At 51.3% G+C, this 10,410-nt stretch overlaps 1 protein-coding gene across 1 annotated transcript; it reads left to right on the forward strand.

Annotated features, from left to right (window-relative positions):
- The first annotated feature begins 330 nt into the window (after positions 1–330).
- Positions 331–9,590, forward strand: LOC119108896 (diuretic hormone class 2-like). The gene is made up of 4 exons (XM_037232438.1): positions 331–400; positions 4,320–4,439; positions 7,830–7,937; positions 8,585–9,590. Exons 2-4 carry the CDS (start codon positions 4,324–4,326, stop codon positions 8,724–8,726), a joined length of 366 nt encoding a protein of 121 aa, XP_037088333.1. The 5' UTR covers positions 331–400; positions 4,320–4,323; the 3' UTR covers positions 8,727–9,590.
- The last annotated feature ends 820 nt before the right edge of the window (positions 9,591–10,410 follow it).

Raw genomic sequence — 10,410 nt, forward strand, 5'->3', positions numbered from 1 at the left:
CATGGTCCGCGTTAGACCAATTATGACAAAATTATTGTTATGTAAAAAGAGGGTCCCATGCAACAATCAAACGTAGCAAAGGGCCGGAAATGTATGCCGCTGCTTTCTACGCACCTAACTTAAATCCGATGGTTTGGTAACGCAGTCTCTGCTTAAAGCCTTTAATTTAATTGACAACCGTTCGGAAATCATCCGGCTAATTGAACGGATCTGGTTTCGCCCGGGCCGAGGGGTGCTCTGATTGGCTGAGGGCGCGGCCTCGCCCCATTGGTCCATTGGTCGCCGCTGTCTCGTGGGGAATTGAATATAAGGTGCCGGAGAGGCGGCACCAGCATCGCAGTCGGCGGTGGAGCAGCACAGCGGCGACCACGAGGCGATCTCCTCCCGGAACAAGCACCGAGTGAGTCTCACGCTGCTGACCTCTCAGCGGTCAGAACACGCACGTGCCACAACCCGGAACGCGGCCTAGTGTGGACCCACCTCATATGAAACTGTCTGGTAGACGTACGTCTATTGCTGCAACGACTGTGCCTTAAACTCTACGTAAAATACTAAACAGCAGACGTCGCAGGCTTGTCCAAACAGGTTGCTAAGTGCTTGCATCCGTTCAGAGACATGTGAATGTCTGGTGACAATGACGCTCTTGGTCGTGGCCCCTGCGGTGGGTGACATACTCTGTCACATGGCTAAGCTAGTAATTTCCATCAGGACATATGCTCGCACAATATCAAAATTTACTGGATCTTGTTTATGGTCAGTGCTAACTCCCATGCCCTAAACGCTCTGCGTTTGCTGATTCTGTGTGACATGAAGTGTAGTCAGGCTCGGACATGTGCAGAACAGGTATCCCAACCGCCGGGAAATTCCTCGCAAGGGGAATACGACGGTCGCAGCGGTAACTTTGCTGTAGCTAAATCATATCTGAGTCAAGGAAAATGACCTTGCTGCCAGCCCCACAGATAGTTGCTGAATGGAGAATGATGTCACAACATGAACTGTCGTATATACCACATATACAGAGCCAAAATAATCTTCTATAGTAGCCAAAAAATCAGGGTCGATGTTTCCACAGCCACGGAGGGCTTAGATACGCGTAAGGTACCAAGAGTTTGATTCTGTGATTTAGTTTTTGTCGCCCTCATGCAATCGCTGTGCACAAAATTTATCTGGACGCACCACCCACATACATGAACTTGCCAGAATGAGAGGTGCGAATACGCACCACTTATGCTATTTTGATTTTGCTGCTTGTTTTCGAGCGTAGAAAGGCTTTGCTGTTAAAGGTTTTTGTGGTTTTTAAAGGTGAAGATACATTAAATGTTTTGGGCGACAGTTTCCGACCGCCACGTTCAAGCCTATGCTATATATCTGACCATCACTTCCACACGTAAAGGTGGACTGATGTCTTCTCCTAGACGTAAATTATATCCAAGCATTTATCAACGTTCTACACAGCTAAAATGCACACATTGTGCACCTGGGCCAGAATCATGCGCAGATTCGTGATGTTTGCCCAAACTTGACCTGGCAGGAATCGCGAACCTTGCATCTGATCCATCCCGGCGGAGTGCCTACCGTGATGGAGATCAGGCGTTGTACAGGCCGACAGACCACGGTCACCGCCATCTTGCCCCGAGCCACTGTTGCGTGACCAGACGGGCTTAACCAGGCCCACACAGAGTTCCGTTCAGTGCAGCCCAGCTCAGTGACCGCCAGCCTGCCCCAGACTGCCGGCGGTTGCCCACGTGCCGGCCATTGAGCGCTCATACACGGCCGAGAGACGGCTTGGTGTACTGCGGTACAGTCTACCAGCCCGACTTCCAAGCTCCTCTGGCAGCAGACCCTCGAGGCCGGACGCTCCATTGAACGTGCCAACGCGGCGGTGCGTGCCCTCGGCCCTGGAGGACGACCCGTATCAGGCCAAACAAGCCACTGATGTGCATAACACTCTGGAAAGTCATACGCCTGCGTTTAATCAGGGTAATTGCGTCACTTGGTTTACCTTTTGGTCTCGAATCTGGGTCGGCTGCCTGCCGCGTCAGACTTAAATGTATTTCTGGACGAAACTATTCCATCAACGCGATTGAGTGCAGTTGAGTTATTCTGATTGGCGCGGCAATATGCTTAAGGCTTGTTAGTAATATTTACGGTAAATATGGCATCAAATCGAAAGGGTACTGTGATCATGGGGTATAGGTCGCAAATACGGACGTTTTTCCTCACGTAACTACTCGCCTCTCGGTCTCACGGCTAGCTGCGCCATCTTAACAAGCTCGTTTTCAGAAACTAAAAAAGTGAAATGGGCCATTACAATTCTTAGTCTTTCAGTTCACCTAAGCTTTCGGAAGGGAAATCTGCGTTAAATTTTGATTGTTATTAGTCTTCTTTGGTTTCCGAAACATGCGATTTACTATCACTTTTTTGATAACGTCAGTACTTATGAGTTAAATCTTCCAGTTGGACTCTTTTTATTCTAAGGCTGCTATAACCTAAGATTTTGCAGGCCACCGTAAGTAAAAAATTCACCTAGTCCTATGTAAGACACCGTTTCTTGAAATATATCATTACCCGCTGCAATATTACTTATTTATGCTGCGCTAGCATGCTGTCATGGTACCTGCGCAGCGTCCACACTGGTAAGAGGATGAGAGCAGAAAACAAAACATGCGAGGGAAGGCTCGAGCTCTGACCACGCGTATCCTAATGCAATGAACTGCCATCTTGTGGACTGATGACTCCCAAAGTCACCAACACAGTGTACATTAGGAGTGCTTCCATTACGCTATATTGCCCATGGGCTTACTGATAGGCTCGTCCGTGTGGCTGCGGAAGCTTTGCTGTGTGGCCTCTCAATATGTAGTATTTTCGCTCTTGTTCTGTGCGCTCTGAATGGTCGCAATACGGCAGCTGTCTTCAAGCTGGAGACGCAATTGCTACCCTGTGGTTGAGCCAGCCAATATATGACCAGCTGTTATCTGATGGTGTATTCACAACAGTGGTATTCGGATGGCTGCGATCATTGCGTTCACTTATTTGGATCTGGAGTGTTGAGCGGCGTGACAGCACGTGACATTGCTGCTGATAAATCCCCAGGCGAAGCAGTGGACGTATTGGAGTCATTTTATCTCCGCAACTCTTCTCATTTCAGCAACCGCCGTGATGCAAGGTAGACTCGCAAGCGTAACGTGAAACAGGGCAGCGAGCTCTGTAGCACTTGCTCTTCACGGGTCATTGTCCAAACTGGCCTGGAGAGTGATGTGGAGTGATCGGTCGCTTAGCAGCTGATTAACATCATGCTGAATATTGCGTCTGGTGTTGGGCAACACTCAACCGGCCCAACTTTGCGGTTTTAGTATGTGTTCATGAGATGTTACCCCTCCCCAAAAAGAGAAAGAGCCGAAATTCGCGTTGCTGAATAAACATGAGGATGAACGCAACGGATGCTTCCCTGTCACACGGCCTCGAATCCCCCGCAAGGGCAATCTCGAAGACCTGGCATCCTCTCCTCACACCGCCTGCACGCGTCATGTCCTCCGCCCACTGGCTCTTGGGCCGGCGCCGCCTGCCTCAGCGCGCTGGCGCTGACCCGGTGACGTCGAGCGTGCGTGGCCGGCCGGGACGATTTATCGGCGCCGGCGCGGGTCTGTCGGCGTCAGCCCGGCAAACAACGCTCCTGGCGCTGTCCGGCGCCGGCGACAGGTGGATTAATGGCGCCGCTCCGGTACAGACTTGGCCAGTGAAGCGCGTCTCGGTGAGCACATCGGCCGCCGGCCACGGATTGCAAAGACGCTCACTAATGCTTGCAGATGCCGAGATTCAGTGCAGCCCGTAAGTGGTGAGCACCAGCGCTGATAGATATGGCCAATGATTTATTCATTTGGATATGACTGCCCGCAAAAGGTAAAGCTCCCGTTATTTTTATCGGAAACATTCCATACAGCTGCGGCGACAATTTATGGCCCACGTGTCCTTTCCGGGCACCTGGCATGCACCCGCTTGGGACATCTGTCTCAACTGGACATTGGCTTGCCCTAGAGCAATAACTGGACAATATTTCTGCAGCGCGACTCACATAAAGCGGAATTCTGCTACGAAAGAAAACGAACACTTTCCACAAAGTCATGATATAGCCCTTGGACATGATTCTGATTCTTTGCTTGGAAAGCAGCACACGGCACGAAAGGTCGAGTTGTTCCATAGGACGCTTGTGAGTTGACCCTCATATACCCATGCCACCTAACATTGGCCAGATCTTGGCCTGACCTTGTCACCTGACAGGGTCGCGAGCCTGCCCTGACCCTGACTTGCCTTGGTTTCAGGATCATGACTCGTCACGTGTCTGCAGTCAGCGCCTGCGCCTGGCTGGCAGCCATTGTCTGCTTCGTCTTCTGCTGGTCCTCCTGCAGCGCCGCCAGTGTGCGCCTGGAGGACGCAGAAAGGTTCGTGTGTAAGGAAAGAGTAACTGGGAGAGGTCAGGTTTCAAGTACCGGTATCGAAAGCAGAGAGCTGTCCTGTATCGGTTAAACTTCCAACCTTCAGGTCATGGTGGAATATTTTTGAGGGTGGCATTTTAAAGAGCGGTCTACAGTTGTGGGAGTGGGCTACGTTGGGTTGAATGCGAGGATTCCCACTGTGTTCACAGTCGTGTTTCTGCATTAACCATAGCCTTAATATCGTGCCGTGGCCAAGCTAAAAACAATCATAATGGATGATGTTTAATCCGGCGACTCAATTTTAGCTTGTATCTTCATCGTTTATCTTAAGTCAGTGCTGGTAAGCAGGAGCGCAGCCAGAGCCTTCGCAAGGGGGTGCGCAGGGTTGAGAGAGGACACCCCATAGTGAAAAGACCCCCCCAAATCGTCGGATATGACCCATTTGTTTTTGAGGACATGCTTATATATAATGATGCATTTTTACCTTTTCTATTTGAAATATAGGCTAGACGCTACCGCGAGATCAATTCTGCCAAAAGTTTGTAGTAAGCAAACTGTCAAAATCGCGAGTTCAGTTACTGCATGAAATAAACTGCTGGCGCTCTTTATTTTTCAATGGTCCAGTGGACTTTTTTAAACCGATAGAACTCAGAAACTTTTCAGAATTTTGTCTGGGCTTTACAGAAATAGCAAGGGTTCCGCGAATGTAGATTGAAAATCGGGATGGATCAAAAAAATTCGCAAGTGGTTCAACAATCTGTATTACTATGCCAGACCATGTATGTCTGGATATCTTCAACATTTAGTCAAAATTGATTGGTGGTACAAACTGCATAGTTTTGATCATGCGCGCTCGCGCATCTTTCAAATAAATAGCTGGACGTCAAGCGTTGCAATCTCCTTAGGTCGCGCAGCGTCGGTTTCCCAGACGTGCAGTGGTTAATGCGGGCGCGTGAACCACCAAACTTTCGCCACCCGGTGCACAGGCTCAAACGTTTTGATTTTATTTGTTTCACCAATCGATTCTGTAAAATAATGAATATTCTCAGGAAAACATGAGATGGCATTGTGCGCTTTGAATCCATTTCGACCTACTCCACTCAGCACTAATGAGACCATTTCTTTCTTTCCGGTAGAGGGGACCCCCTGAGTACAACACCACGGGGCACAGTGCTGTTCCCGGTCAAGGACTGGATACCATCCTGTCTCACCGCGTTACGTTTTCTGGCCGTCATTCTGGCGACACCGGGCGGCATCCCCTGGCCAATCCGGAAGCCCTTAGTGTAGACATCATGTCACATTGGTCTGCTCCCTGACGCAGGAGGCCTTCTGACATGCGCGGTGGACCCCGGATCGGCGCATTAACCGTCATTAACGCAACAGCATCCTTGCTCAACGCAAGTGCTCAAATAATTGGCACATAGACTCCAGTTGGGCTTAACGGACCCATGCTGGAAAAGGGTTTGAGAGCCCGCCGGCGGTAGTGGGGGCTCTGACTGGCACAGGACTCTTCTATTACCTCAATGGGAGCACTCATCATAAGCTCTTGATTTCTTCAATTGCCAGAGGACACCGACCAACGGAATTTGAATTTGAAAAACGAGAACCTCTGCCATTTGGGCTCCGCTCTTTCCCCTGATCGATTCGATGTCCCTTGTTGACACATAATGCCCTGTAAGACACCAAGGGCCCCTGAATTATACAGGAGCCCAACCGAAATACATCGCCCTGTCCCTGCTTCGGAGATGCGCCCCCAGGGCTCAGACCAACATGGAGCCGACTGTTCGTTGTTCGTGATATCCGGTTGAAATAGAAGACCGCTCCGTCTCAATGGTCCCTATCCGTGTAAAAGATCATCTCACTGAAATTTAAGATCACGATCCTATGGGCGATGGCCCTTGATGAGGCCTGCGGCCAGTCCATCGGACCCTTCAGCTATCCCATCGGCCCCTGATCTTTGGTCTGGAGAGGCCCTTCGGCCCTTCTTCGGGTCCCCTCAAATGCCGCTCCGGCTCGGGGCCACTTGCTGCCACGGGACCCTGTTCGGCACTGTGGCCCCTAACCGACACAGGAGCCCCTCATTGTGTCAGGGACCTTGAATATTGGAAATTGCGGACTCCGGCCTCGTCTCTGCTTGGGAAATGGGTCTTAAGGGCCCAGATGGACATGAAACCGACTGTTCGGTTTTCGTGGTCTCTGACCGACCTAGACACTCGCATTGTCTCAGGGGTTCCTAAAACGCTGCAAAAGGACTTCTGACTGATATTTCAGGTCCCGACGATACTGGCCACGATTCTTTATGTGACCTACAGTCAGTCCTTCGGGCCCTTATGCCCTTCTATCGAGCCTTTGATAGTCAGTTCCGGTGGATCGTCCGGGCCCCTCTTCGGGTTTCATAAGGCACTTTCCCTGGTCGTCTCGGGGCCCTTGCGAGCGCAGAGCCCTCTGTTAGGTACTGTGGGCCCCTAACAGATACAAGGCCCTCGACCAGTGTAAATCACTGGCCCCGTCTTTATGGCTGATTGGGAAGTAGGTCCTCAGGCCCACACCGACATGGCGACGACTATGTGGTACGGTGGTACCCGACAAACATATAGGCCCATATCGACGCAGGGGGTTTTCGATCGGCACAAAGGGCCCTTCGAGCGTCACTTAAGGGTTCGTCTTCGCAGGTCTGGGCTTCTGAATAAGACTCCAACCCCTCTTCATGCCCTTAAGCCCCCCCCCCCCCAACCGGGCTCTTGATCGCCGGACCGCGTGGGCCCTCCCAGGTTCTCCGCCCCTCCTCGAACACTGCCTCTGGCCGACTCGGGGCCCCTTGACAACACAGGGCCCCTGTTAGGCGCTGTGGGCCCGGAGCAGTGTAAATCGCTGGCTGCAGCTTTGTCTCTGCTTGGGAAATGAGCCATTCGCCCATGTAGCCACGGAACCGACTGCGCGTTACTGGTGGCGTCTGACCAAAATATAGGCTCTTATCGATTCAGTGGGCCCCTGATCAGAGCCTAGGGCCCTCTGGCTGGCATTTGAGTGTCCGGCCCTACGTACCATGCACTCACACTTTCTTTTCCTTTGGCTCAGAGTCCCGTGAAGCCTCATAAATGAGGGCCGATATGTCTGTAATACCATGGACTTCATTAAGTTTACTGGCTGCGTATGGTGTCCGCAGTTGGGGTAGAAACATATCCCGCAGAGCGCATATATGACCATGTGCATATGCTTCCTCTGCAATGGATTAAGTAACGGAGCACGCTCGCACATACGCGTAACGTTCATAATATGTCATTCTAGCAACATAACCTGTATCACGAGAGCCATCACAAATCACGGTGCGAAAGAATCGCTTTCATGTGCTAGATCGCATAGCGTGTCCGCTTAACGCTCAACTCTGCTCGACAGGAAATCTTGGGCGGACGACGTGGAGAACATGCAGAACGACCTCTACGTCAGCGAGCTGGTTAATCGGCTGCGCGCGCTCAACGACGCCGAAGAGACCGGTCTGGCCCAGTACGAACTAGATAGATATTTCCGAAAACACGTGCCGTTTTTCCACCTGTACAACAGAGTGCCGGCCACGCCTACTGCGGCGCGGTCCGTATACGCCGGGTAGGTCGCCAGGGCTCCAATAGATGTCGCTGCCTGCCGTCTGGCTGTTCGAGCATCGTGGCCTGGCCAAGAGAGGACATCGCAGTAGAGAACGGTAGCATTCTACCTTGGTTTTACAGACCTACCCGGCGAAATGGATAAGATGGAACGTTTTTATTTGATTGCTTATTCTCATGTGATTTGTGCATTACGTGTCGCTGTTTTGTTTTGCATGATGAATGGCGCCTTACGTGACCGATGTCTTTCGCTTCATCTTCTACTCATTCCAAGAGGGCTTCTTCATGGGTGAAAGATGTGTTAATTCAGAGAGTGTCTGATGACATCAGTGACGTTAATGCTCATTTCCATCGTCGCGTCTTTTTCGCGTGGTGATACGTTTACGCATTTCTATCATATTTAGTGATACATAAAAACAAAAAGCAGATGGCTGCCCTCAAAATATGCCGCTTCCATCTGACACTTTCCCTGTTCATAATTGATCCACAGCGATCTCCACAGCGTCTGTGAAGATCCAATCTCGTCTCTGATAGATGCCTGCTTCCCCACAGCAAGCGCGGGTTCGACTTCGGCCTGGGCCGCGGCTTCTCGGCCACGCAGGCGGCCAAGCACAAGATGGGTCTGGAGGCGGCAGCCTTCCCGGGGGGACCCGGCCGCCGGCGACGCTCCGTCGAGCAGGCGCTCCATCTGTAAACCCCCGACCTCCATATGGCGTGCCCTCCTCTGCCCCGGCGGTTCCATGTGGAACTGACGGTGCTAGTTGGAGTGTCCCCCAGCCAGCCTCGGCGGACTGGATCCGGTGGTCACGCGGGATCAGCTGACTCCGGCAGGTCGGACCGCTTGAGGTCCGTAAGCCGATCAGGAAGACACCTTGGAGTTAGCTGAAGAGGCTGAAGATAGTTTGGTCTGTGGTGGGAGCGCCTAAGCCTCAGCTGATCCCGCAGGATCAGCTGATCCCGCTGGTTCTCAAGGGCTGCTGGTCAGTCGCCTGTCCGCCGCCGGCTGATAGTTTGCTTGTTGTACGCTCACGGACGGGGCGGTCTTATCGTTCTCACTGCGCCGGAGCCACATACAGAGAGTTGTTGGTTAGAGTTGTGTAGTGTGCAGTTCACTTTGCTTCGCCCCACCTAGCGCCAATCGTAGTCGCCATACGGCATCCGAGTTTTACCTGAGTTATAGTTACCAGATGTCTGATCAGTGTTTCATCAGCATTATAGCAGAGTTGTATGACGTATCGGCCACAGAAAGTACGGTTCGAGGAAAGGAGCAGGCTCCAGTGTATTGGCACATCCAAGCGCATCCAGCAGCCTGCCAGCAGGGCAGCTAAGCGAGACCATTGGGCGTCCATCGCAGTCACGTCTGGTTGGGGCTGGCCCGAGCGCTCACGTGGGCATGGCGCCGGTCTCTAGCGACACCGACGCATGTACAGACCGGCTGGGCCACCTGTCACTCTGCCAATGGACAACTCTGTTCGATCATCCACGCGTGAGACAAATGTGTGCCGTGTTTAAGTTAAAATGGTAGTGTCGATTATTTGAAATAAATATATTTTGTTGACGATGTCTCCTGGTCACCGACTAAAGGTCAAGGCCGAGGTAAACAGCAGAACGCGAATACTAACAGCGTTGCTCTGTCCGCCACGCAGTTCCATTATACTCATCCAGTACCTCTCCCTGACATGACAATATAGGTGTCACCCAAATTCCTGCCATTTTGAATTTCTGTTTTCATGTTTAGTTGCCTTATGATTCCTGCTGGTTCAAGTTTGTGCAAGAGATGAGTACCAAGGCTCACTCGCAGCTCCCTCTGAATGACAGCGGACTGGACGTGAAGCGCATTGTCGTTGTAGCTGTGCTCATGTAAGACAGCTGAAACATGTGTGTTCACAAAGCTTTTCAAATCAAACCAGCCATAGAAGTTGGGGCGTTTGTCCCTGGCACCAGTCGCTATAAGAAGGAAGAGAACACCTTAGGATGTGACACTCGCTCCAGGGTTAATCATGGGACCACAATATCGGCAGAAATCATATCTAACAACAAAAGCTACAAAAGAATCGAACAGCTGCTGATGTCAATCATTTCAGGAATGTGTTCACGGACAGGTGTGATATTTTACGCAGTGTTGCATCACCAATATTGTTATATGTTACGCGGTGTTGCATTAGTTGCAGTTCAGCGCTGTGTGCCAAAATCATGTCGCTTGGTCTTTATGGATAGGCACGATTATACACGCCACAAAACGAAAACATATTTGCTCGAAACGGCCACCATAACCTGACATTCTTAGCCACAAACCATCTGACCAGTGCCTCCACGTTGGTTTGCAAGAACCAAACAAGTGAAGCCAAGTTTCCCCACATCTGACAACCCCCAGTCAT

The sequence above is a fragment of the Pollicipes pollicipes genome, unplaced genomic scaffold, assembly GCF_011947565.3.
Source record: "Pollicipes pollicipes isolate AB1234 unplaced genomic scaffold, Ppol_2.1 Scaffold_6950;HRSCAF=8241_pilon_pilon_pilon, whole genome shotgun sequence".
NCBI lineage: Eukaryota > Metazoa > Arthropoda > Thecostraca > Pollicipedomorpha > Pollicipedidae > Pollicipes > Pollicipes pollicipes.

What these genes read in the sequence shown, in the direction of transcription:
- LOC119108896 (XM_037232438.1), top strand. Translation starts at nt 4,324, where the DNA reads ATGACTCGTCACGTGTCTGCAGTCAGCGCCTGCGCCTGGCTGGCAGCC. An exon ending in CGCCTGGAGGACGCAGAAAG is followed by an intron (nt 4,440 to 7,829) that starts GTTCGTGTGTAA and finishes TCTGCTCGACAG; the next exon opens with GAAATCTTGGGCGGACGACG. An exon ending in GAAGAGACCGGTCTGGCCCA is followed by an intron (nt 7,938 to 8,584) that starts GTACGAACTAGA and finishes GCTTCCCCACAG; the next exon opens with CAAGCGCGGGTTCGACTTCG.